Source organism: Eublepharis macularius, chromosome 10 (genome assembly GCF_028583425.1).
Source record: "Eublepharis macularius isolate TG4126 chromosome 10, MPM_Emac_v1.0, whole genome shotgun sequence".
NCBI classification, from domain to species: Eukaryota; Metazoa; Chordata; class Lepidosauria; order Squamata; family Eublepharidae; genus Eublepharis; species Eublepharis macularius.
The window spans coordinates 38,885,841-38,913,540 of record NC_072799.1 but is presented as its reverse complement, the minus strand read 5'-3'; the positions used below and the strand labels follow the sequence as shown (position 1 = coordinate 38,913,540).

The window sequence follows — 27,700 nt, the reverse complement described above, 5'->3', positions numbered from 1 at the left end:
CTCTTTTCCCAGAAAAAAAGCCCTGCCTCCAATTATCATTTTATTTTGAAAGATTCTTTTGTATGCTATTTTACCCAGTGTAATGCTCATTTCTTCACACTTTTATGTGACAGGAAGTTGAGGTACCACTTGCAATTTCCTGGCTGCCACAAGATTGTTTGTCTAACTTCGCCATAGCAATTCTATAAAGTGGCATTGCTGAAGTGGACCTGTAATTAGTACCAGTACATTAATGGCTTCATTCAAATGAACTGCTTGGCCAACAAATTTCTACCAAAAGATTGCATAATTATTGATTCTTGCAAATGTCACTGATCGCACAAAGGAAATACTATGTAAAGAGCACACACACACATCAGTATATGAGGCGGCAGTGATTCCCATGATCCTGGTAGCACCTCCTGGTCCTGCCTGGACAATAAGAATCAATGTAGTCTTGCTTCACAATGTAAACATTGCAATGTACTTTCAGTTCATGCGGTATTTCCTTATAAGTGCACAGAGAAATGTTGGTAGATTGCTCACTGTGGAAAAACTAGCCCTGAGTGTTTAAAGAATACTGCCATTCCAGCCAGGGGCTTAAGCCCCTTAGGCTGGTGGCAGCCATTTGCCTCCCTGGCAGGATGAAGCCAGAGAGGATCAGCCCTGCTTCCTGGGCTTAGCTAAGGTGGGCGGAGCTTCTAGGCAGCAGCCTGCCGCTCCGCCCTCCACAGCACAGTCTCGCCTCGTGCTCGGCCCACCCTCCTCACCCTATTCAGTGCGGGATTAGCCGGTCGCTATTTGATGGGGCCAGGTAGGAATTTTTTGTCTCCCTGCCCTGATTGGCCTTGGGTTGTGAGTTTTTTTTGCCTACCTACACTGGAGGTGTAGTTTGGTAATTTTGGGGTGGACCTTATTTGCTGCCATGGGTGCAGGATTTAGCTAGGGATATATTTGTGGCGGGCCGGTGAGCACCCTTGGCACCTCCCCATTGGTGGGGAACTGGGGTCTTTCAGGAGCAGCAGGCTGCCATTCGGCCCAGCTGCGAGGTCAGACGCCCTTGGGTGTGGAACGCCTGGACAAGCCGGTCTCCCCCCGCTGCCGTTCGGCCGGGTGGGGGAGCTCTCCAGGAGCGATACACTCCGCCTGGCCAGGACGGGTTGCAGCCATTCATGGATGGATCGCACCCGGTGGCAGCGGGTGCTCGTCCAGACAGGTCAGGGCGGGGTCCCAGTGAATGACCCCAGGACCTGACCTGTACCGCTAGTTAGGCTCCTTGCCGTATTTTCTTGTTGCTGTTTCATTTAATAAAGCGGCCCATTTTACCCAAACCTTTGTGTCTGACTCTCATTCCAACTAGGGGGGCAAACGTAGTTGTTTTAACATCATAAAATTTCACAGACCTCCCACATAGTAGAAATGGTACTATTAGTATCTGTTGAATGAGAAGATACATAATGACAAAAAGATCAAAATAACAATGCTTAGTGCTCATATGGATTCACGGATCCCTTGCAATAATTCCACAGTCCCCCAGGGGTCCCAAGCCCCAGGTTGGGAACCCCTGATTTATAGTATATAAGCCAGGCCCTCCCTACGCACAGCCTTGGTGGTTGGATCAGGAAAGATAATTGCCTGTGCAGCAACTTTTTCTGTTCATATATGACCCCTAGTTGTATATGACAGATATGCAATAAGTTTCCTAAAGACTGTGAAAAAGAATTAAAAGCCAACACTAGAAATGAATAAACATAGTTTCTGCAACAGCAAGAACGTAATGCAATGGCTTAAAAAAAAGTCCTGATAAACCACAAGGACTTCCTCAGGAAATCGGAAAAGATAGCTTACTCTAACTGTATCTGAAAATTAGCTCTGTCTAGCTCTAAGGTAGAGTAGATACAGTTGCTATTAGTAAAATAAAAATCTTACTATTGCTAGCAAAATAAAAGAAATAGAATTACAATGAACCACACAGATGGTGAAAGAAAATGAAATTTCAAAAGATAGAATTAAAAAGGAAAGAAAAGTTATCTACAAAGTATTATTTTTACTAATCATCCAGTATTTTTAAAATTCTGAAAATCTCAGGATGGCAGAACTTCCAACAATGCATGAAAATGAAAAGTTATAGAAAATTCCTTTGCCTTATTTGATAAGATTTGCACTTTATGGAATGATATTTATCAGTTTTTTCAATAGAAGTGTACCTCATAATTTTGTATACCTGCCAAATGAGTGTAACATTTCATGTATGTGATAAAACTTGTCCTAGTTCCCAAAAGCTTAATTTCATGGTTATTAGCACTTACTTTTTAACTTGAATGCAAACATTCCATGATCCCTTTGAGCCAAAGCTTTCTTTCTACGAAGTGAGGAAGTGTGCTCTGGTGGAAAAAAGTGGAGGAAAACTGTTCAGTTATTGGAAGTTGGGTTCCAAACATCACCTCAGCAAATGCTGAGAGATTTGGGAGGGGGGGGGTCCTGAAGACGGCAGAGTTTGGAGAGGATGTGATGTCACTTCTTGGTGATTCTGTAGGCTGCCTGGAATGTTAGTATGTGGAGACTTTTTCTCCTTTTCCTCAATTCCTTAAGGAAGTGGGGTATTTCCTGAACCAAGTCAGTAAATGGGATGGCTAAATGGAAAAAAGTGGTTAGATTTAACTGTACATGTTATAGAATGTTAACCCAGAATAAAGAAGCAGTGGTTTGTTAGACTGTAGAACAAGAATCAGAAAATTCCTTTTGCTGCATGAGATGCTGCTTCTGAGCACAAGACCATAAGAAGAACCTGCTATATCAGACCAGTTGTCCTTCCAGTCCAGCATCCTTCCTCTCACGGTGGCTAACCAGTTAGTCTGGAGGACCAACAACAGAGCATAGAGGCCAAGGCCTTCCCTTGATGTTGCCTCTTGGCACTGATATTCAGAGGTTTATTCCTTCTGAATACATAGGTTAATAATCAATAGCTAGTAGCAACTGATAGACCTTTCTACCATGAATCTGTCTAATCCCCTTTTAAAGAGATTTATGCCTGTGGGCATCACTACATCTTCTGGCAGATAATTCCACATGAGTAAAGGAAGTATTTCCTTTTTATGTCTTCTATTACTCATCAACTTCATTGGGTGCCCTGGAGTTCTAGTATTTTGAGATAGAGAGAGAGAAAAGTTCTCTCTGTCCACTCTTTCTACTTCATTCATAATTTTGTAAATCTCTATTATGTCCCTCTTTAGTCATCACTTTTCTAACTGGAAAAGTCCCAGACCCTTCAGCCTTTCCTCATTGGAAAGGTACTCCAACCCCTTAATCATCTTAGTAGCCCTCTTCCATACTTTTTCCATGCTGAATTGAGTAACTTTTAGAGTACAATAAAACAGAAGGCCAGTGGTACTTTAAAGGCTAACAAAATTTATTCCAGCATAAGCTTTTTTGAGTCAGAGTGTACCTCTTCAGGTGAATCAACATGTACACTGATTAAGCTGATGCTTTTGTATTTACAACAGGTGGGCAATTCAGAAGAATATGTTACTAAAAAAGAGGCCAATTTAAAATGAGATCCAATAAAAAGTAATTCGTTTGTTCAGAGTTGACGAGGGCCACCCCAGCTGTTGTTAGCTGGGCAAAGTAGAGTTAATAGAAAGTCTTGGGCAAGATGAGTAGGAAATTATAGAGGTAAAGCTGAAGTAAATGTCAGCTGTAAGGGGTGGGATATGTAATATATTAACACTTATAATGAGTGAGCAATCCCAGGTTCCTGTAAATACTTGGAAGGGAAGTAGTCTTGAACTTGTTAATTAATTCTAATTTTCTTATTTCTGAGTTGGATTCTCCCTTTGAAGTTTTGGAGGAGAACAACAACTTTCAGGGTATACGTGCCTTTGCATCTTGTATAGACAGAAGATATTCAGACATCTAGAAAAAAGTTGTCCACTTGAGTTACATGAGGCTGCAGCCAAAAATTCCAGAGAGGTAGCCATGTTAGTCTAGTCCAGCGGCACATTAAAAAGTAGCAAAGACCAAACTGCTGCCCAAACTGCCATTCCCATGTCAAATTACCTCCAAAAATGTGCAGGATCACTTACTCATGTTGTGCATCATTAAGCTGTGTATTTCCTTGTTAATGCCAATGTTGAGAAACAGGAATAGGGAAATGTGTGCCGTGATGCCTGTGCTCCCCATCTGTGTGTCCTTCTTCCATGGCTGGATTAACACAGCTGCAACATACAAACAAACATTGAGTGCAATGTGTAGTTTCACCCTATGCTATCAGCAGCACAAATGGCAAGCTCAAGTTTCATATTACATCATTTTTTTCAGTTCCAGTTTATAGCAGCTGTGTAAATCCAGCCATGAAGGAAGGACACATACAGGTAGGGGGAGGCCATTGACTCACTGGGAGTCGTCCTGGTGCTCAGTGGCCAATCCACTCCTGCCTGTGAGGTAAGTTAGGCTGAGAATGTATATCTGGCCAAAGATCACCCAGTGAGCTTTCATGTCAGAATGGGGATTCGAGATCCTAGTCTGAAACTCTAATCATTATACCACATTAGCTTTCATAAGGTTGGGTGCTGTAAAAGAGTAGCAAGCAGCCTGATTGAGTAATGCAAGTTGGGTGGTAACAAGTTGCCTGGTAGTTGCTGCTGGACCTGGTCCCAAAGAGCCTTCCCTCAAAGGCCAAAACATCCCTGGAAAAGGTCTTGTCCCCTCCCCTTCCCTATTACTTACAGAAACCAAACCTGGAATGCTTGCAATCTGTTCTGGTTTCCTGGAATGGCCACTGAGGTCATCCATTTCTTAAAGCTGCATGTGCTCCTTTTGTCATTTTGGGAGTTTTTTAACCCCTGAATGTAAGTTTTTTAGATTTCAGATTTTTCTGCAAACCTGTTCTATTTTTCAGGTTTATCAAAAGATCTTTCTTGTCCATTCACAGCTCCAGTCTCCAGATTTAAGTATCCTCAGATCTGGACAGCTTGAGAATTAGATATATGATTGATGCTTGCAATTAACATAAAATCTGGTTTGGCTTTCCTTGTTACCACACCTGGGCAAGACAACAATATATTTGCATGCTGTGTGAGTGGCATTCTTTTTCAAACATGCATTTATAATTGTTTCACAATTATAATAATTTTTGTCCATTGTCCTCCTCCCCATATGTTAATCTCATTTCCATTTTAAATATATTTAAGCACCCTTAATAATAAAGCAGTTGCCTTATTTTCTGTACCCATTGAAGATGTCATGATTCAACATAAATTAGGCATGCTAAGAACTTTGAAGAAAATATAATCACTAGAGATGGGCACGGAACAAAAAAACAACAACCAGGAGGTTCGTGGTTTACGGGTTTCACAAACCATGAACCACGGAACTGGACCAGTTGCGAACCAGTTCGTGGTTCGTGGTTAGTGGGGTTTAAATGCCCCTTTCCGGCCTTAACAGTGGCAGGGAAAGGGGCATTTAACAGTTTAAAGGGCCCTTTCCTGCCTTGCAAGCAGCAGGTCCCTTTAAACTATCAGCTGGCAGGTGGCGGGGGGGGGGAATTCCCCCTCACTGCCTGCCAGCTGATAGTTTAAAGAGACCTGCTGGTGGCAGGGCCCTTTAAACTGCCCAAACCCCAGCCCCCTACTCCCCCAGCCCCGCACTTACCTTCCCCTGTAGTGCGGCATCCTTCCTCTCCTCCCAGGAGGGGTGGGGCCCACAGGGCAGCAGAAGAGGCTGAAAATGGCTTCCCTGCCCCTTGAATGGCCATTGTGGCAGCTATTTGAGGGGCAGGGAGGCCAAAAACAGCCTTCTCACAGCGGCCATTTGAGGGGTAAGGAGGCCGTTTTCGGCCTCTTCCGCCACCCTGCAGGTCCCCAGGGCAGCGAAAGAGGCTGAAAATGACCTTCCTGCCCCCCACCCCCCGGAGGAGAGGAAGGACGCCGTGCTGCAGGGGAAGGTAAGTGTGGAGCTGGGGCTGGGGGCTGGGGGTAGGGGGGCTGGGGTTTGGGCAGTTTAAAGGGAACTGCCACGGCTCCCCCCTGCCACCTGTCAGCTGATAGTTTAAAGGGACCTGCCCTTGCAAGTCCCTTAAAGGGGCAGTTTAAATGACCATTTCCCTGGGGAAATGGCCATTTAAACTGCCCCTGTAAATACGACCCAACAAACCAGTATACAGTTTGCGGAAGTTCCATGAAAAAGAGCTTCCACAAACCCTGGTTCGCGAACCCTGAACTGGCCTGGTTCGTAGGTTTTTTTGAGTCATATTTAGGTTTGTGCCCATCTCTAATAATCACCACTGAAATTTGCAAAGATTGAACTCCTTGTTCACATGGAAGTTTAGTCACCTTTCCAGATCATCTTAGTGATGCTGTACAAAGATCGGCTTTAATCAGTAGAAAGGAGAAGGGGAAGCTAGCTAGCAGGGGACTAGTTATGCAGACCAACAAAATAATATGCCTTAAAGGAGGGGATAGTGCCAACCATCTTAAGGATGCAGCTATGAACCCCTCCAATAAAAATGGTATCCTTATAACCATGAGACCTAAACCACTGAATGAAGAATATCTGTTTCTTGAACAAGAGGTTCAAACACATGTTATTCACTGATGCTGATAATATCAAAAGTCTCTGAGAAAGCAAAGTGAATCAATAGGATTGCACTTTCCCTGTCTCTCTTGTAGTACAGAGTGACCAAGACAACTTCTGTTCCAAGTCCAGGCCTGAAGCTGGTTTGAAATGTGCCTAACCCTGCTCATCCAAATGTTGGGAAGTATCCAGCCCTCATTCAATTGACCATCTTGTCCAAGCAGCAGATATTCATCACCCTTTGGTTGAGGTCTTACAGATCTAAGGAGGGGTTCTCAACTGCATCCTTACAGTGACTGGCACTATATCCTCATTAAGCACAAATTAATTGTCTTATGGGTCTGCATATTTATTCTTCTCCTAGTTAGCATCTATTGTTCTATCTGACTGATTAAAACTGGAATTTAGACAGCAACAAAGGTGGAGGTCAATCTTGGCATGTTTGATTGTTTATTGTATTTCCATCAATGTTCTCAACACCTCTGATTTATGTAGAATCAAAAGAAACTTCAAAAACTTTCAATGAGAACTTGCTAGAGAAAATAAGGCAACAACGGATATAGAAATCTATTTAAAATGGAAAGGGAACAGACATGGGGATGAGAAGCTTGAAGAAAAAAATAATTCTCATTGTGAAACAATGACATAAAGGCATCTTTGGACACCAAAGCCTCTCATATAGCACGCAAGTATCTTGTTGTCTCCCCCAGGTGTAAGCCACATGGTAACAGGAAAAAACCAAACCAGATTTTATGCATTCATTGCAAGCATCTTTGGTTAATGAAACATATTGAAGTCAGGTTCTGATTTGGAAAGAATTAGAGGAACATTTAAACATAAAAGTGATTTGAGTTTATTAGAATTTACAAAGTCATTGGACTGTATCCTACTAGCTTTTCCTCTGGCAAAAGAGGGAAGAGGGGGCTCTCTTTTAACCCACCCAAAAACTTATGCCAGGGATCATGGGGCCAATGTGGAGAAATACTATGAATCTTCTTCCTTTTGAATAGTATTGCACACAACCTTTTTAAAAATAACAACACTTGCCTAAGCCTCCTCCGGAATCTGAAGGCTTTGTCCTCAATACAAGAAAATGTTTATGAAGAGTTTGAGATTGTGTGCATAACCAAGCAAAAAGCTGGAATAATGCTCATCTGGAAAAGTGAAATGGGGGGGACACTAATTACATACTCATTCTACCCCTTTTAAACAGGCTGCTGGGATTCCTAACTTTGTTTCCTGGGCAGCAGGTGCCAGGCCTAAATGCTATAGTTTTGGCTGTGAAGTTGCATACACAACACCTTTTTTATACATATAAGTGACTATCCAGGAAGGTTTTAAACAAATGAAATCTAAGGTTTTTCATCTTACAACTTTAGAATTTTTGAAACTACTTAGAATTGGATTATTTGTGGGGGGGGGGGGGGGAACATATGGCAAGCATGGTAAGTTGTTTATACATTTGTTTCTGTTTTGATGTGCCTGGATTAAGGAACATGAAACACATGTTTAGACATTTCGAATTTCTGACTTGTGTGCCCAAGTGATATTTATGAGTGAAAACTGAGCAGACAAACAATGAAGTGGTACATCTCCATTTCTGTCTGTCTCTGTATATCCATACTACAAATGGAGAACAGTCCCAGGTCATCTAGGCAGTTGTGTTTCATTTGCTTCGGAGGTTTTCACTTCTTAGATTTCAGCCACATGTGTTTATGTCTGCAATAGTAAGGCGTATTATTTGTGCAACTAGAGCATTGCTTCTCTGGGCCCTACACAGCGTCAAATCTGGTGACTGGAATGTGGTTGTGTCAGTACAGGAAATACATATATTTTATTTCAGAATAAATAAAACTCAAGAATGCAGTCATCATGATTATTAAAGCTCTCAACTAAACTTCAAAGCCCTTTTTAATGTGGACCCTCATTCTAATCTTGTGCACTGAAGTAATCTGACTGAATGCTCTGAGAGCGTAGCTAGCTATGGCTAAAACATGCTTTTGGATAAAAGGGTACCGCTAGCATACCACTGAAGTTGATAAAAGTGCTATGTGTAATGGATGAGAATGAAACAACAGAGCTCTAATATGAATCAAGGAAGGCTCTTGACTAACATTTTCAGTCAACCGACAGTGTAGCTGTGGAGGAGGGGAGAGAAGTTTCCTCACCTTAGTCTCCTTTTCTGGAACTCCACATTGCCCTTCAGGTGTCTCTGACTCCCCAATAGGCCCTGCTGATTTTTCAAAGTATTACTATAAAGACATGATTGATGTTATATTAGTTAAGCTCTGTGAACTAAAACTAATATAACATCATAGTTCACAGAGCTTAACTAAGATAATGGTACTTAAAGAATTGGGGTTTTTTTGGTGAATCTGAAGTATAATGTGTATATTTTATTGATATAGGCCCTTCTGAATGCCATGAACGATCATAATGTCTCCTCACATGTCCCTAACATGGATGAAGTAGACCGAAATTGTGTCCAGGATGAGATGCAGATGCAAATGGAAGTTCTCAAACAACAGGTATGAATGAATTGAATCTAAACCTTAGCAACATGGGAATTCAAAGGTAAAATCTGAATAAAAAAACAAAAGCTTTGAAAAGGAACATGTTATTCCAGTTTGGTGTAGTGGTTAAGAGCACGGGACTCTAATCTGGAGAGCCGGGTTTGATTCCCCACTCCTCCATGAAGCCAGCTGGGTGACCTTGGGCGAGTCACAGTTCTCTGGAGCTCTCTCAGCCCCACCAACCTCACAGGGTGATTGTTGTGAGGTAATAATAACACTTTGTAAACTGCTCTGAGTGGGCATTAAGTTGTCCTGAAGGGCGGTATATAAATCGAATGTTATTATTATTATTATTATTGTAGAATGCTTTATTTATGTATTCAGATTCTATCATGGGCACTGAGCCTCTATACGTTTCAAAGCTGGTTTAAGATTAACACAGTAGAAAACATGATATTTTTGGTTGTAAAGATATTGTTTCTTATTTAGACCATAAAACTAAAAAACTATTTCAACTCATAATTTTTTTATCCAGTCAGCCTAAACTTACTTTACATTTGCATAACTGGACTTGGATTACTGTGACTCCTATACTCCTACCATCTCACCTACCAAAAGTTACACATGTAGATGAGTTAACAAGAAGCCACATGTTGCTTCTTCATTCTTATCTGACAGTGTTCCTTGTGAATCATAGATTTCCTTCATTTATTTACGTCCCTTTCAGGGTGTTGCGCTCTGCAGACAAGCAACTCCTGGTGGTCCCCGGCCTGAAGGACATCTGTCTGGCCTCAACCAGGACCAGGGCTTTTTCTGCCCTGGCCCTGGCCTGGTGGAACGCTCTCCCGCTGGAGATCTGGGCCCTGCGGGATGTGTTACAGTTTCGCAGGGCCTGTAAAATGGAGATGTTCCCCTGGGCCTTTGGCTGAGTGCCAGAAGGTGTCCTCCTTCTATCTAAGACCACCACTTCTTCTGGAGCTGCCCTCGGCCATCTGCTGTGCCTGTATACGGACTCCCAATATTTGTTTAAATAGCCTGCTCCTGGACTATTTTAATAACTTTTAAAAAATTATTATTGATTTTATGTTTTTGTGACTTTTAATGTATTTTTTAGATGTTGTTAGCCGCCCTGAGCCCATCTGTGGGGAGGGCAGGGTATAAATTAAATAAATAAATAAATTTATATCCCACTTTTCTTCCCAATGGGATCAAACATGGCTTAGATCATTATCCTTTCCTCCATTTTATTCTCACAACAACTGTGAAAGTTAGGTTAGGCTGAGAGGACGTGACTGGCCAAGGTCACCTGGCAAGTGTCCATGGCACAGTGGGTCTCCCAGACCTTAGTCTGACACTAACGAGTGCACTACACAGAATCTTTGTTCTTCTAATATATAGTTCATTATCCTTAGAGAGGAACATAGAGAAAAACTAAAAAGAACATGAAGTGTCCTCAGGTTGTTTAAAGTAGCGCCAATATCTGTGCAGCAAAAGATTGATTTAATCTGTTATGCAGCGCTAAACTTCAGGAAAAGATGTACTTTTCCCCATGGGATTCCTTTTATAGTAGTACTCCATCATTTTAAAAGCATGGTATTTTCCAGTTAACAACTGTAAAGACTGTCATTCTGGACACTGTTAGAATCAGCTGTTGAAACACAAATGTGTATGATAGGAAAACTCATGAACTAAAATACTTGTTTTTGTCACGTTTGAAGGACCAAGCCAGATTTTACTCTCTCGCGTAATGCATGCCACATGCAGAAGGGTAAAACCTTGAATTTGATTGCACAGTAATGGATTGTACACATAATAAAACAGAGTACATCAATCCCAACCCCTTTCACAAATTCTTGTGAGGACACTTAAATCTTTTTAAAATGTATATATGTTTCTCTAGTTTTATGTCTCCTTAGAGATGCTATGGAGTTGATAGTGCACATTGGAGAGCAGAAGGTTCCAATTCCGTATTAGGAGGACTCTCCCATTCTTTCAGCCATCTTCATGTCAAGCTTGTAGTGGTAGGATGGTAGGATGGTAGGATAAGGGAAAGGTGGTAGGATGGGTGGTAGGATAAGGGAAAAACAGCAGTAGTAGCAGTTAGCATTCTTCCTGGTCACTGTCCTCTTCAACTCCAGTTTACCTTCTGGTTTGTGTTTGGAGGTGGATTGTCAAAGAATATAGCTTGCAGGAGCAGGGCCCCCATATAAGTGGGGAAGGGTGCACTTTACTGGCCTCCAGGAGTCCAGAGGGGCCTGGCCCAGGCTGCAATTCCTATCATATGGGGGGGAAATGAATATAAACTGTAGATCATGCCTGAGGATATTTAGAGAAACTTATTTCCTGGTATCTGTGTATCTGATCTTGTGAGATTTGCTGGAGCCAATCAGAAAAAGTGTTAGAACAGCAATCTCAAGCAACAGTCTGAACTGCTGGGCTACCTGGGTCTATCATATCAAGAACCACCAGTCTCAGAGTTCCTTTTGCACAGGCAGGAGGGAAGGACACCTGGTGGAGGGTTCCCAGGTTCCTACCCCTCCCAGCGGGAGGGACCTGGAACTTTTTCTCCAAGGCCTTCTTATGCGCACTCCTAGAGAAGTGTGATGGTGTCACTTCCGTGAATGATGTCATAATTCCAGCCATGGGTGTGCTCCCATGCTTTGGGTGGGGCTCATTCTGGCCCATTTGGGGCCAAAATTGGCCGCAACAAAGCATGGGAGCATGATCTCAGCCAGAGCGATGACATCACTTCAGGAAGTGATGTTGTCATGCCTCCTGGGAGAACACTCAGTGCGCATTTTCCCAGGTTGCCTGCTGTGATGGGTGATCACTGGAGGGGGGTTCACCTCCCACCAATTGCCAGTGATCAGTGGGCAACCCAGCAAACCCCCAGGAGATTGCCAACCACTGGCAAGCAACTGGTAAGTTTACCTGGTGTGAAGAGCAAAGAAAAGCACCATAAGACCATAAGCGAGTGCTACTGCTGCTGTTGTTTCTTCTGGTAGGATTTGTGGGCCCAAAATATATGTGAATGATTGATTAATTCACTCACAAACACACATGGTCTCTGCTCAGGGTTGCCAGGCCCCCTCAATCTCCCAGTGGGAGACTGGGGCCTGGTTGTTACCTTGGAGGCACTCCTACAGGCGTGATGATGTCACTTCTGGGAGTGATGTCATCATGCAGCCCCCGTTTGGGCGCTGATTGGGCCCGTTGTGGGCCTCTGCGGAGCGCAGGAACGCTCCCACGCCCCACAGGGACCCACAACGGGCCCAATCCATGCCCGTTTTGGCACAGATTGGGTCCGTTTTGATGCGGTTAGGGCCCATTTTGGACCCCTGTGGAGCATGGGAGTGTTCCTGCACTCCGCAGGGCCCCACAATGGGCCCAATCCACACCAAAACGGACCCGATCCATGCCAAAACGGGCGCGGATTGGGCCTGTTTTGGCATGGATTGGGCCCGTTGTGGGCCCCTGCGGAGCGTAGGAATGCTCCTGCGCACCACAGGGGCCCCGATCCAGGCCAAAACAGGCCTGATCCTGGGGCTGCTCTGCGTGGGGGTGCTCAGCACCACAGGGGGGCGCGCATGGAAGGTGTGCGCCCCCCGCTGGCCAAGTAAGTGGGGGTGGGGGTGGGAGGGTGGGGGCAGGGGATCCCTCACCCCCACCGGGGGTCTGGCAGCCCTATCTCTACTGGTGGCTATAAATACAAATCAGGCAGCCAGAAACAAAAGGAGATAAAAGAAGGGAACGAAAAAAGCTAAAGGACACCAAGCTATCCTCCAGGTTTTCAAATTAAACAAGGCCTTTCTTCAGTCAGATTAATAATACACTAATTAAGAAAGCAGATGAACAAAATCAAGATGAAAACTATTTCAGTACAGAGACAACTAATTTTCAGTGAAGTGTGTATAACCTTATGGATTCTTTGCACAGTGCCAGTGACTGAAAGAAGCTAAAAGAAGTTTCAGCAAGCTAGTGCTTATCAAAAACTGCAAATGTTCTACTGTGGGGGAAGAACAGTTAAGCCATCTTGTCTATTGAGTGTGAACTTGAAAGATAACTTGATTTTAGAGGGCTAGAAAGGCCAGAAAAATAAAGTTGCAAATTAATTGACCCAATCTTTGCAGCCATGTTAGCCTATTAGATTTTTTTAAAATATAGTGACAGGACAATCGCTTTTTAAGTGATGAAAAGTTACAAAATATTTAGCAAACTTGTGGGATTCTCAGGCTGGGTATTATATTATAGAAAGGCTGACATTTCAGAAATGTAGAATATGTAACAGTAATTTCAGAATTAAAAGAAACTTTTTTCATGGCTCATGAGAATGCATGTATGGGATGAGGGATTGTGGTGTTGGTGTTCCTTCAAGACCTAGAAACTGATGGAAAGCTAGCCACAAATTAAAGGTCTTCTTTCTTACACATAACCAGAAAGTTCTCAATCATGAGAACAAGCAAGAAAGTGATGCTGGTAGAGGGACAAAATCTCTTAGCCCTCTAGTGTAAATTATCTGTGTGCTCTGTTTGTTCTTGATGTCATAACTGACAGATGCTGTAAAGTGATAACAATTCTTTGGAGAGCCTGCAGTAGTTTACTGAAGGTTCCCATCCTCTGTCAGCTGGTTATGCTGGTCCCTGTGCAGCTTTGAGGAACAGAGTGGCTATTCTTCCGTCAGGCATCGTTGTATTCTTTTAGATGTCCATTCTCAGTGCACTCCATGCTGGTGGCTTGAAATGGCCAAGTGCTGGAGCCATTGTTGCTATTATTATCGGAACCTTAATATCAGAACAAGTTTCTGGGCAATCAACCATCATGGAAATAAAGGTATTAAAAATACGGAATTTACTAACTCTGTCTGCAAAGTTGTACATTTCATATTTGTTGTCAGAAGATCCTTTGAGCATACCAAGTAGAGTTCTTGAGGAACTTGTGCGATAGGCTCCATGTCTCAAGGAGATTGTCCAGGAGGCATAGAAGATGATAACGTAATGGGCATATAGAAAGTGAATGCACAATAGGATAAATTGGCCAAGAATTGTGTCAGGTAACTATGTGACATATATTTATAGAATTCCACTGTAGCTCTGTGTTAATTAAATTGTGGAATATTTGGATGTTACCCTTGAATTAATAAATTGAATTCCAACTTTAGGTTCAAATATATGAAGAAGATTTTAAAAAGGAAAGATCTGATAGAGAAAGACTTAATGGAGAGAAAGAAGCACTGCAGAGAATTAACAAGAGAGTGCAGTCTCAGCTGAAGAAACTAAATTCTGAGGTATGAGTTGATATATAGATACCATTGCCAACAGTGTTCGTTTTTCTCACATTCCACACAACCCAAGACTTTCTGGTCTCTCTTAACTGACACTGAGTTTTATGTGAGGTCATCACCTGGGATGAAATCATTCTGATATAACATTGTTGGTGGAATGATGAATTATTTGAATTTTTTCCTGAGATGAAATAAATGGAATGATTAGGGACTAAAAGAGAAATCCTAATAAGAGTTATTCGAGTCTAAGCCCATTGATTTTAGACGGGTAACTCTGTTTAGGATTCCACTGTTAGAGTATAAACGCTCCTTTGCCGTCTCTTCCTTTGCATTTGGTTAGCAAGCCTAATGTAAGAATTGTAGTGCAATCCTGAACAGAGTTACACCCTTCTAAATCTATTTAAATCAATGAACTATTTGGAACAGTGCAATCTAAACAACACTTTCTGGGTGTATGCCACATTGAATAACCTGACTTGGATTTTGAATAAACCTGCTTAGGCGTGCTATATTAGTATGCTATTAAGCCAATCTCTCTTCCCATAAGAGAATGCTTAGGAATCAAAACCATGCCAATAAGAGCAGCCTTTTCATGAATGAGTGCTTTGGAATTAACAAGGAACAAGGAAGAGAAAATCGGTATATGTGACCCAAACTGTTTTCCTCATCAGTGCAAAATATCCTGTTGCACTTAAATCTCCCCTTATTTCAATCAAGTTACCACTAGAGGGCATGAGAGTTCTTGATTTCAGTAATTCTGGAATTCTGTCTGCCTCTGCCCTTCTTTTCGATAGCATGCTTAGGTGTGTGTTTATGTCTACATATATTGGAATATGACCATGAAGGCCTGAATTCAAATCCCTTCTCTGCCATGAAGCTCAATGGAGACAGTAACACGCTCTTACCTAGCCTAACTTACTGCATTGTAGTGAGAATAAAATAGGGGTGAAGCGCTTATATGTAGCATCCTAAACCCCTTGGCTGAAGGGTGGAATAAAAATATGAGCAGTAATTATAGTAGTTCTATTTGGCAATGAGATCCATGCCTCCTCATCATTGTGACCTGTACAAACAAAATTCATAGCTATAAGATATGATAGTGCACAGTGAAAATAAATATGGGAATTCTTGCAAAGACATGCCTGTAGGCTTATAAAATGTTTCCATTAGACTTGGCACGAACAAAAAAAATTTAATGAACCAGTGGTTCGTGGTTCAGTGCCGACAACGATCCTGAGGTCGCGAACCGCAAGAAACATTTTCTGTTGCCAAACCAGTTCGCGGTTCGTGGGGCGCAGAATGCCCCCCGTGGCACTTAGAGAGCCCATATTCCCGGGGAGTGTTTTGCAAGCTCTCCTACAGCCATCACCCAAGTTTGGATAAGATTGCAAAAGGGATCTTGGAGTTATACCCTCTCCAATCCAAGGCCCCCAGGAAACTCCCCCCAAAATCCAAGCTCAATTATACTCTCATTCTCTCTCCCCAAAGGCTAGCAAGTGGCAAGCAAGAGCTCTGTCCCACTCCACTGCTCGCTGAAAGTGAAACCCAGGCTGGGAGCCCACGGCTATTTATAAGTAGAGGTCCCATTGAGCAACGCAGGTAGTCTGTGTTTGGCCGTCAGAGAGGCCTATCAGGGTTTACAGGGATGAGATTGGAGTGCCCATGGCTACAGAACACCCCCTTCCCCCTCCCTTCCCTAGGTGTCTTCTCCCAACTTGTAACTGCTTTGCAGCTCCGTGGTTGGAAGGAAGACCTGCCGATCAAGGTAACCTGGGCTTCCATTCAGGTTTCCAGGGTGACAGAAGGAGCGCAGACAGAGTTCAGGCATTCCCCCGGCTTCGTTGCCAGGGGAATTGATTGCTGGTGCCTGAGTGTCTGGCTTCCCGAACCACAGCTGAACGCACCGAACCAGACCTCTCCCAAACGCTGGTTTGTTGGCCGTGGACAATCACGAACTGCCGGATTGCGATCTCATGATCGCCAATTTTGTGGGTTTTTGAAGTTCATTATGCGGTTCGTGCCCATCTCTAGTTTCCATCTGTACAACTGACATATAAGTTATTTCACTGCTACCATTTTATGAGCTGCAACTAACGGAGAAGGATGTCTGGTGTGCATAAAGCATGCCAACTATATGCTTGCTTCATCAGAATGAATTTTGCTCCCACAGATTAAAGACTTACAAGAAGAAAAAGAATTACTTGAGAAGCAAGTAAAGCAACAGGTATGTGTCTATGTAGGTGTGTGCCCCACTTTTAGATTACCTTTTTACATCAGTCTGAGAATTGTAGATCCGTCTTGGGTTTAATTCAGTCTGTCTTTATTCCAAGACAGTTAAACTCATTTTTCTTTTGTTCTAAGGACTGAGGGCTGGGCTCTGCTTGTGATATGATTCCATGGTACAGATTCAGAATATGATATTGAGTAGCACACTAAGAATCTTTGCTTTTGTTTTTTAAAATGGAAAAGCAAGTTTCTAGCCCTTGTGACAATATTAGAGACTATACAACCCTAATAATATGCTGATCAGCAGGAGCTGTCGCGTGGTTATAAATTCAAAGTTGTTGTAATCAGCCTAATGTACTTGAAGAAATAATAGGTTTTCCTTATTAACATTTTTTAATTATATAACTTTCCTTCAGGTTTGATGAATCACCCAGACCTTTCTTTTGGCTTTCGTCATACTAGTTTTGCATTTTAGGCATCACAGTTTCTGTTGCTAAGAATTGTAATGTCTGCACTGTAGATTTGCCATACTCACTACGGAAGTACAACACCCTGACATATCTTTTCATTTGGACACTACCCACATTCCTTGTTGCACACTACAGCAGAGTCAGCACAGGAATCTGCCATCTGGATTAGCTCTAAAATATTAATAGTTTATTAGGATGTGTTTTTAATTTTTTTTTTTAAATCACAATTTTGTTACAGGCCAGAGACATCCAGGCACTGCCAGGGCCGCATGGTTTTCCACATCAGATGTTTGTTCCTCCTTGTCTTAGCTGCAGGAAGTGTGGGCTGCATCACCCTTACCCTGAACCTCGGATAACATTGGCCCCATGTGGCATTAATAGAACACTGCAGCCCTCAGTAAGTCAGACTCCTGTCATTACTTCTACTTCACAAAGCAGAAACAGTCAAAAACCAACATTTCACAACTCAGAATACCATATTCTGCGAATACACTGTGAGGAAAAATAAATCAATTGAAATAGTGTGAAAATTGTGCAACCTAAGTAACTTTTCTGTTTCTTGTTTCTCAATTCCACATTTCTTTTCCTAGAGGTCATCTAACACCCCCTTTTGCAACATCTGTTTTCTCCTGTGATTTAAAAAAAATGCTTTGTTTTTGTAACTTGCTGTAATGTTTAGACGTTTGGTCCATGTTTTCTACTAGTTCCCAGGTATTGTTCATGGCTTAGGTAATTTTTCTTTCTCACACTTCCACAAACTGGACATGTCAGAAAGCCATGAAAGACTAGGACAGGCATTACCCACATTTTTCCTTTAAAAATCCAACCGTTTTGACCACATCTCTTAATTTTGTAAGACTCTTACAGCGGTGATGAATTCTAGACTCACACAGAGAACAGAATGGGTTTTTTTTACAAACTGATTGTGATCGGCCTCAGAGAAAGATGCCTTTTCACACAGCCCAACACACAATACCATATTTTCTCAGTAAATGAATAAAATTATTATCTTTTAGTGCACAAGCAAATATTCACACTGGTTCTAAAAGTCAGCATCAAGAGTTTCAGGGGACTGAAAATGGTTTGCTTGGATTAGGGTCCCTGGCAAAGGTATGCAGTTGTTCTTGTCTTCCATACAAGAGAGAGGCTCTGTTCTCTTTCTCACCAAAGAAAAGCTACTATGCCATCTCCAGTTTGGATGCCCTTACTACTTTGCAACGCACTGGGATAATGGAAGTTGGTTAGTTCTGTTTTACATCCTAGGAGTCCATTTTTATCTCATATTCCTTTGCCTACCTGGGAGGAACACTTCGTTAATATTTTTGCTAGCGCTTGCAGTATCTACAATTATCAGAGTAATTGGAATCTAGCTGAATATCCGAAGTGGCCCCCTGTTCAACCTACTGAAATTAGTTTTTTTTTAAAAAAAATTCTCAGATGAAGAATGGGAAGTTTCCTGGTGCAGATCTAATTCCCCCTGAACTTTTTACAAGTCAATATCTTTTGATAGAAAGATATATTGGCAACTGTTTTCACCCAGATAAATGTGACTGGAGTCATGGCATCTGTTTGGAGACATGCCCATTTATAAGACGGGGGGCCGGACAGAACAGACCTGTCCAGTGGCAGGCTGATTAGCCTTCTATCAGTGGTCGAGAAACTCTATGCTCTGTCTCTTTACTATCAATGAAGGTAATAAAATAGGGGTGTCCTTTGATTCAGTTCTCTTTAAATTTCTATGTTCAATCTCTGGAATTCTGAATTGTGTAGCAGGGAGGTGGGGGCCTCCAAGCCAAATGTGAATGATCATCTTTTGAATTAAGGCTTTCTCCTTTAAAGTTAAAATAATACACTCCAGCATCCAAGAGGGCTACCATGATTTGATCAGAGAAGACTCTGTTTCCCATTGGGATAAACTTGTAGAGCAACGGCTTCAGCTCCTTAATCTTTCCTTGGATTCCCTCCATTCAGGCCCCAGATAGGAAGCTCTGAGCATGATTGAGAACTGTTTATTTAGATATGATTATAACAGCACAATTTGTAGAACACAAAGTGTTTGTTCTACTCAGTGTGTTGGTATTCTTCCATCTGGTCAGCTTCCTGACTATTGCTAATATTTGACTGTTCTTCAGTATAGGTGTGCCTTTATGTTGGCACTCTTAAATGCCTTACCATCTAGAGTTTTGCAAGGGGTACCATACTCTAATAGAGTATATGACTGTGGTATAGGTAGTGTAGACATTCTATATCACATGACTTTTGAATGTAACTGCTTTTCTGAGGCTAAGAATCTTTCAATTTTTCCTTTGCTCCAAAATATAGATCATATGGAGACATTGGCTGAATCCACACCTACCCGCATAGCACTAAACTGTCAGAATGCCAGCATCTTCCTGGCATGATTTCTGCCGTTGTTGTGCCACAAGAGCAGCATCGTGGCATGATGACATCAGAAATCACGCTAGGAAGACTCTGGCATTCCGACAGTTTAGAGTTATGCTGGTATGTGTGGATTCAGCCATTACCTCTTTTATTAGAAGATAATAAAACTCTTTCAGTTGCAAAATTTTATGATCTTGTGATTGATTTTCTTAGCCTCTTAAATATGGTCTAGTTTTTATATTTTAGTAGTCTGCTTAAAACTAACAAGCAGTATGAGGGGAGAGAGAGAGAGAGAGAGAGAGAGATAAATGGTTACAAATGCCAGAAATCTTCCATGTTATGAAAAAAGACCATAATTAGAAAGTTTCTCTCCTTTACCCTATGCTCCAGCAAAGTATATGGCACCTTTACTACCCTTCCAAATGTTGCTGCCGCTGCTGATTTGACAGTACTTTGTTAATACTTCATATATATCTGTAGATAACATTTCACAATTTTCACTGATCACAAATTACTACAGCCTATGTTAACCAGAGATTCATTCTGACCACCAGCCCATACAGAACATTACCTGCTGCAGTCATAGTCTAGTATATCCCTGGCAACACTAACCCTCCAGATTATCTTTCAAGACATTCACGTACTTGGCTTTTAACCTTTTGTACAGCCATGAAACTAACACAAATTCTGGTTTTCTTTTAACTTTCCTTGCTGTCCCCAAAGCCATCTGCAGCATGTTCAAGAAACTGCAAATGCAGGCATGTATCCTCAACAAGCAATTTCAACTCTGTGAAAGAGGCAGTGGGACACTTTTCCTTGTAGACCTGATAATATCTCATTGATGAATCAAGCTTTCCTTAGTTTTTCTTTAATTTCTATTGTGAATTAAGGTTTCCAAGTGGTCTGGAAAAATATTCTTACCTTTAATGGGCTTAATGTGTGGGTAGATGATGATTTTCATGATATGGTGTTAAATGGCATTGCCTGCTAATGCATCCCATTAAGTCTTCATCAAAGGGACAGGACATTTTTCTCCAGGTCACTTGGCAACCTTAATGGAAACGGATGATCATTAATACAAACTGTCTTCTCCATGGAACAAGAATTGTTATAGCCCACTTTTTGTAATTTCTGAATTTACCAGTAGTTCCCAAAAAACATCAAGGACTGTAAAGATTAAGCATAATCTTCAACAGAAGTGCTACATACAATTCTGCTTCCTTTGTTAATCTGCATAGAGACATAGAGCAGAACCACAAGTGACAAAAGGCACATATTGGACACTTGTCAGCTTCCCTCAAGTTTTGATGGGAAATGTAGGCATCCTAGTCTTGCAGCTTGGCTCTCTGACTGCTGTCCAATGGACTTTTCAACTGTCACTTGTCCAACATTCTGCCAAGCTGCCTACATTTCCCATCAAAACTTGAGGGAAGCTGACAAGTGTCCAATCTGTGCCTTTTGTCACTTGTGGTTCTGCTCATAGAGATCATATGGTGCCAAATTACCACTTTGCCTGGCTGGAAATCAACAAACATTTCTCTAAGCTACCCTTTGTCTCGTATCTTCTCATTGCAATTGATGACTGTTCTAGATTCCCAATATTCAGATAGTCATCACTACCCCTCAGCAGACTCTATGGAAATAGATTTTCCACTTATGGCTTACTACAGATGGCAAAATATGATAATGGTACACATACATGAACATACATTTTGTATACTATCTGAATTTTCCTCCTTGGAAAACTACTTGGACAAGCAGTGGAGAAACTGAATGGTTTATAAAGTCTGTAAATAAAACATTAAATGCTACATATTTGGAAGCAGGAATTGTACATGCTCTAAAAGAGGAAGTGGAACTGTAGAACATAGCACCACCAAGATTCCCACTGTGACTGCACTGTTTGGCTGGCCAATGTACATCAGTCTACCAGAACTGCTCATACTGCTTCCTCATGATGGCTAAACCTAAGAGTGAGACAATATAGTTATGATCAAGATGAAGAGAAAAATACAGAAAAGCAATCAGGCAGTTCTTTATATTGATTTATATTGATTTTAAACTGTTCACTGCCCAGAGCCCCTGGGGATGGGCGGTATATAAATTGAAATATAAATAAATAAATATAAATATTACTAGGAGATTTCATCTTAGTGAACAATTTCCTACTCTGAGCACTGTAAAAAATTATGATCACATCTCAACAAAGATTTCACAGAACCACTGGAAATGTTTCTCAGTTAAACTTGTGAATATACCTAATACTGTGATTTTGAAAGTCATAGAACTGCCTGGACAACAAAACATACACTATTGTTCAATATCAACAACTGTAGCCCCTTTTGCTCCAGCTGGCTTGGAAGTCCCAAGATATCTTGGTTAGAGATGCCCAGAACGTTTTCAAGATTATCCTGTGACACAGTATCCTATTTGGATCAGTCTCCAAACATTCTGGTTGCAGGAACTGTTGAATGTATGTTATAATTTTGTTTACAGATTAATAATAAGTTACTATAAGCTAAAGTAAGATTTATTTTGCTAGAGAAAAGGAGAGATATTATGCTCAGTGGTCCATTCAGTCTTTTCTAGTATAGCAGAATCTCTGTTCCGTTGTTGTTTGTACTAAAAATTGTTCTAATATTTGTTCTAATAAAACCAGACTTTTGCCATGAACAAAAGTCATGGGACAAAATACAACATTTCTTTGTATTTTCTGAATCTATGAAAACCTTCCACTCACCATCAAACCCCTTCTTTCTCTTTTTCATTTATGTACACCTACAGAGACCAACATGATACCTTAAGGTGAGGTAGACCCTGGAGATGATGTTAGTGTGCAAAGAAGTTTAAAATATTTGATTCTTCAGCACAATAAAAAGTGTAAAACATTTTAGAAATGAAAAATGCTTCATAAATCATGGGTTGGATTTAGGGTTGCCAGGTTTCCTTACCCTTCTGGCAGCGGGGAGGGCACTTACCTTGTTTTAGCTCTTCATGTGCACGCAAAGCATGTGTGCTCCCACACCTATGCAATGATGTCATTTCCTGGAAGTGCAGGTGTGGGAGCATGCACATGCTTTGCAGAGAGCTGATTTGGACCCCAAACGGGCTCAATTCAGCTTGTTTGGTGCCCAAATCAGTCTGCTGCAAAGCAGCAATGCTGTCACTCTGGGTAGCACGATGATGCCATTCCTGGGAAGTGATGTCATCATGCCACTCTATGAGAACACCAGGAAGGCCTGTTCCTGCACCTTCCCCCTCCCCACTGGCCAGGTGAGTGGTGGCGGGGGCAGAGGGTAGGAATGGGGGATCCCCTGCCCCCACTGGGGAACTGGTAACTGTAACTGTATCCAGCCATGTGTCAGTGGAAGGTACTGACAGATGTGAATCCAACCCTTTCCCCCCTTTCCCCTTATGACCCTGGGAAAGCTAATTTGTGGGGTTTGTGGGCTCTGTATGAATTGATAGCCACATGGATTGTGGGGGTGCACTGAGAAGGGGGCAAAATCATCCCTCCTCCCTTTTTTGAGATTAGCAGTGACTTGGCAGAGGGGAACAAGATATGTGATCTTTGTGCAAACATATCACTGGGTCCAACCCAGTAAATGAGGAATAGTAAAGGTAACTAGAGTTTACAAACTAAGGACAGAACTGACATTTTATGTGAACCACAGGAATATTGCCCCAAATGGCTTCTCAGTGCCAAATTATCTCTCCCCTTGACCTTGTGAAATTGCTTCCTTACATTATGAGTTTCCCTACCCCTGATCCATATCAGTGGCTGCTACTGTTGGGGATGGTGAAACTCACAATGTGATGATGTCACATCATAGGATGAGTGTATCTACATATTTTGGTACAGAGCTTGATGTGTAGACTAGGGATGTGCGTTTCGGCATTCAGAATGCCGAAAGAATGCCGAAATAAAAGTGTTTCGGCTTCTTTCGGGGAATGCCGAAACGTTTCGGGGAATGCCGAAACGTTTCGGGTAGCGGAAAGAAAAAAGCCGAAACGTTTCGGGATTCTTTCGGCTTTCTTTCGGCTTTTCAATGGGAAAATGCCTCCGTCTTCCCGGACGTCTGGGGGAGGCATTTTCCCACCGAATAAGCCCAAAATTGGTGGAGACCTTCCTCTAACCCTTCTCTAACAACCACCCAAGTTTCAGACAGATTGGACTTTGGGGGGCCATGTTATGGCCCCCCAAAGCAGGTCCCCCCATCCTCCCATAAGAAAGCGAAGGAGCAACATATTGTTAGCATGCTGCTGCTAATCTTTCTTCATTATTTCCTATGGGGAAAAAATGAAGAAGCAGGCTTCCTTTGCCAGGGGTGGCATTTTGCATGCAAAATGCCCCCTCACCCTCAGGGGCCCTTCTCCCACCCCTCCTCCCACCCCCACCAAGGCTCAGCCTGCTCCCACTTGGGGGGGCCATTTCATGGCCTCCCCAAGTAGGTGCTCTAATCTCTACCACTGACAGCTGGGGGAGGCTTGTGTTGCCAGGGGTTGCCTTGTGTTGCCCCAAGCCCTCAGGGGCCCTTCTCCCACCCTTCCCCCCACCCCCCACCCAGGCTCAGACTGCTCCCACTTGGGGGGGCCATTTCATGGCCTCCCCAAGTAGGTGCTCTTTTCTCTACCACTGACAGCTGGGGAAGGCTTGTCTTGCCAGGGGTGGCATTTTGCATACAAAATGCCCCCCAGCCCTCTGGGGCCCTTCTCTCACCCTTCCTCCCACCCCCCACCAAGGCTCAGACTGCTCCTACTTGGGGGGCATTTCATGGCCTCCCCAAGTAGGTCCTCTCAGCCCCTAAAGTCCACCCCTTACAGCCCCACACAAACCCAATTCCCCCCCAGCTGCCCCTCACAGACCCAAATCCACCCCCACCTGCCCCACACCCATAACCCCAGGAACAGGCTGGCAAAGGCCAGCCCTCTCCCTTTGTTCCCTATGCTGGGAACTTCTAAACTCTCTTTCCCTGGGCAATTCTGCACAGCCCAGGGGTGCCACAATGGTGGGCACACTTCTGAGTGCCAGCTGGTCCCTGTGAAAGAGCACCTGAACCACAGACACCCTCCCTCAAATTCCCCCACCACCTACAGAGATGGCTGGCCAGCCAGCCCCATTGTTCCCTATGATGGGAACCAACTGCACAACAAAGAATAAAACAAGAACAACACAAAATAAAGTTTTAAATTTTTTTTCTCCCTTCCAAAGTACAAGTAGGCAAAGTATTATGACACATTACACCAACAATCCCCCACACAGAAAAATAACACAACTCACTTAACATCAGAGAATCACAAAGCATGATTCCTGTCAAAAACACTTTATTTCTTGAACAGCTTTAGGTTACACAGCAGGGGGGAACACCAAAGGGCATGGCAGCACTATCTTACACAAAAATAACACAACTCACTTAACATCAGAGAATCACAAAAACACAATTCCTGTCAAAAACACTTTATTTCTTGAACAGCTTTAGGTTACACAGCAGGGGGGAACACCAAAGGGCATGGCAGCACTATCTTACACAAAAATAACACAACTCACTTAACATCAGAGAATCACAAAAACACAATTCCTGTCAAAAACACTTTATTTCTTGAACAGCTTTAGGTTACACAGTAGGAGGGCACAACAGGGCATGATAGCAATGTACTACAAAAAATGATACAACCCACTTCACTGTTTTTGACAGCAATTGTGTTTGTGTGATTCTCTGATGTGAAGTGAGTTGTGTTATTTTTGTGTAGTACACTGCTTTCCTGCTCTGTGGTGCCTTCCTACTGTGTAACCTAAAGCAGTTACAGAAATAAAGTGCTTTTGACAGCAATTTTTGGGGTGATTCTTTAATGTGAAGTGAGTTGTGTTATTTTTGTGTAAGATACTGCTTCCATGCCCTTTGGTGTTCCCCCCCTGCTGTGTAGCCTAAAGCTGTTCAAGAAATAAAGTTTTTTTGACAGGAATTGTGCTTTTGTGATTCTCTGATGTTAAGTGAGTTGTGTTATTTTTGTGTAAGATAGTGCTGCCATGCCCTTTGGTGTTCCCCCCTGCTGTGTAACCTAAAGCTGTTCAAGAAATAAAGTGTTTTTGACAGGAATCATGCTTTGTGATTCTCTGATGTTAAGTGAGTTTTGTTTTAATTTTTCTGTGTGGGGGACTGCTGGTGTAATGTGTCATAATGCTTTGCCTACTTGTACTTTGGAAGGGAGAATATAATTTTTTTAAAACTTTATTTTGTGTTGTTCTTGTTTTATTCTTTGTTGTGCAGTTGGTTCCCATCATAGGGAACAATGGGACTGGCTGGCCAGCCATCTCTGTAGGTGGTGGGGGAATTTGAGGGAGGGTGTCTGTGGTTCAGGTGCTCTTTCACAGGGACCAGCTGGCACTCAGAAGTGTGCCCACCATTGTGGCACCCCTGGGCTGTGCAGAATTGCCCAGGGAAAGAGAGTTTAGAAGTTCCCAGCATAGGGAACAAAGGGAGAGGGCTGGCCTTTGCCAGCCTGTTCCTGTGGTTATGGGTGTGGGGCAGGTGGGGGTGGATTTGGGTCTGTGAGGGGCTAATGTGGGGATTTGGGTCTGTGTGTGGCAGCTGGGGGGGAATTGGGTTTGTGTGGGGCTGTAAGGGGTGGACTTTAGGGGCTGAGAGGACCTACTTGGGGAGGCCATGAAATGCCCCCCCCCAAGTGGGAGCAGTCTGAGCCTTGGTGGGGGGTGGGAGGAAGGGTGGGAGAAGGGCCCCAGAGGGCTGGGGGGCATTTTGCATGCAAAATGCCACCCCTGGCAAGACAAGCCTCCCCCAGCTGTCAGTGGTAGAGATGAGAGCAGAGCACCTACTTGGGGAGGCCATGAAATGCCCCCCCCAAGTGGGAGCAGGCTGAGCCTTGGTGGGGGGTGGGAGGAGGGGTGGGAGAAGGGCCCCAGAGGGCTGGGGGGCATTTTGCATGCAAAATGCCACCCCTGGCAACACAAGCCTCCCCCAGCTGTCAGCGGTAGAGATTAGAGCACCTACTTGGGGAGGCCATGAAATGGCCCCCCCAAGTGGGAGCAGGCTGAGCCTTGGTGGGGGGTGGGAGGAGGGGTGGGAGAAGGGCCCCTGAGGGTGAGGGGGCATTTTGCATGCAAAATGCCACCCCTGGCAAAGGAAGCCTGCTTCTTCATTTTTTCCCCATAGGAAATAATGAAGAAAGATTAGCAGCAGCATGCTAACAATATGCTGCTCCTTCGCTTTCTTATGGGAGGATGGGGGGACCTGCTTTGGGGGGCCATAACATGGCCCCCCAAAGTCCAATCTGTCTGAAACTTGGGTGGTTGTTAGAGAAGGATTAGAGGAAGGTCTCCACCAATTTTGGGCTTATTCGGTGGGAAAATGCCTCCTCCAGGCGTCCTGGAAGACGGAGGCATTTTCCCTTAGAAAAAAGCTGAAAGAATGCCGAAATAATGCCGAAAGAATCCCGAAAGCCGAAAGCCGAAAGAGATTCTTGTTTCGGCTTTCGGCTTTAACGATAGAGAATCTTCTTTCGGCTTTCTACTTTCGGCTATAGCCGAAAATTTTTGGCTTGCACACCCCTAGTGTAGACTAGAAGCGTGTGCTTGGAAAAATTCATACTTTCTGTGGGATTCAGGGGAAACTTTTACTCATTATTGTTGGTTTTGGGATAGAACATTACAGGTTTGGAATTTAAATCTATGTGATTTTTTTTCCTGATGCTGGAGGTTTAGGACCATTATTGGGAAATTCAAGGGTCTGGGACAACAGTTGTTAAGGATAATGGCACCAAATTTGGACAGAACATAGACCTCTCTCTAATCTAAAGAATTCCCCAGTTTCAAGCAGAATGGATAAAGCAATTTGATTTTACAGATCCCTGAATCAATTGCCATTCAGCGCAGGCACACTTCTCTCCACTGATTCTTATGGAGGGAATTGGTATTAGCCATCAGCATTTTATTTGGGGAAAAACTTTTTTTTACATAATCTTATAGTGACTGACTGACATTTTTTTTTAACCTTTCTCCTGAAAACTCTGCTTTTGTGATCCTTCCTTGTTGTGGTTCATTGTTTCCTTTCACAAAATAAAGAAGGATTCATTTAAAGTAAACCTCCCCCCGACCCAGCTTTGTCCATCCAATCTTTGAAAATGTTCAGTTTTTTGGGAAAAAAGATAGGGCGTGTGTGTGTGTGTGTGTGTGTGTGTGATTGCTTGCAATGACTCAATCATCAAGTTGCTATGAGATGCATATCTTCACACTGGGTGTCCACTGGAAGGGTACCTTATTT

The 27,700-nt window shown here is 42.9% G+C and overlaps 1 protein-coding gene across 1 annotated transcript in view; it reads left to right on the top strand.

The window, feature by feature from the left end:
• Nucleotides 1-17,547, top strand: part of TNIP3 (TNFAIP3 interacting protein 3) — a 29,686-nt gene extending 12,139 nt beyond the window's left edge. The window contains exons 6-9 of the mRNA XM_054989624.1: nt 8,958-9,077; nt 14,221-14,346; nt 16,514-16,567; nt 17,278-17,547. Of these exons, the coding sequence (XP_054845599.1) occupies nt 8,958-9,077; nt 14,221-14,346; nt 16,514-16,567; nt 17,278-17,547 (570 nt within the window). The remainder of the gene's footprint in view (nt 1-8,957; nt 9,078-14,220; nt 14,347-16,513; nt 16,568-17,277) is intronic.
• Nucleotides 17,548-27,700: the final 10,153 nt, after the last annotated feature.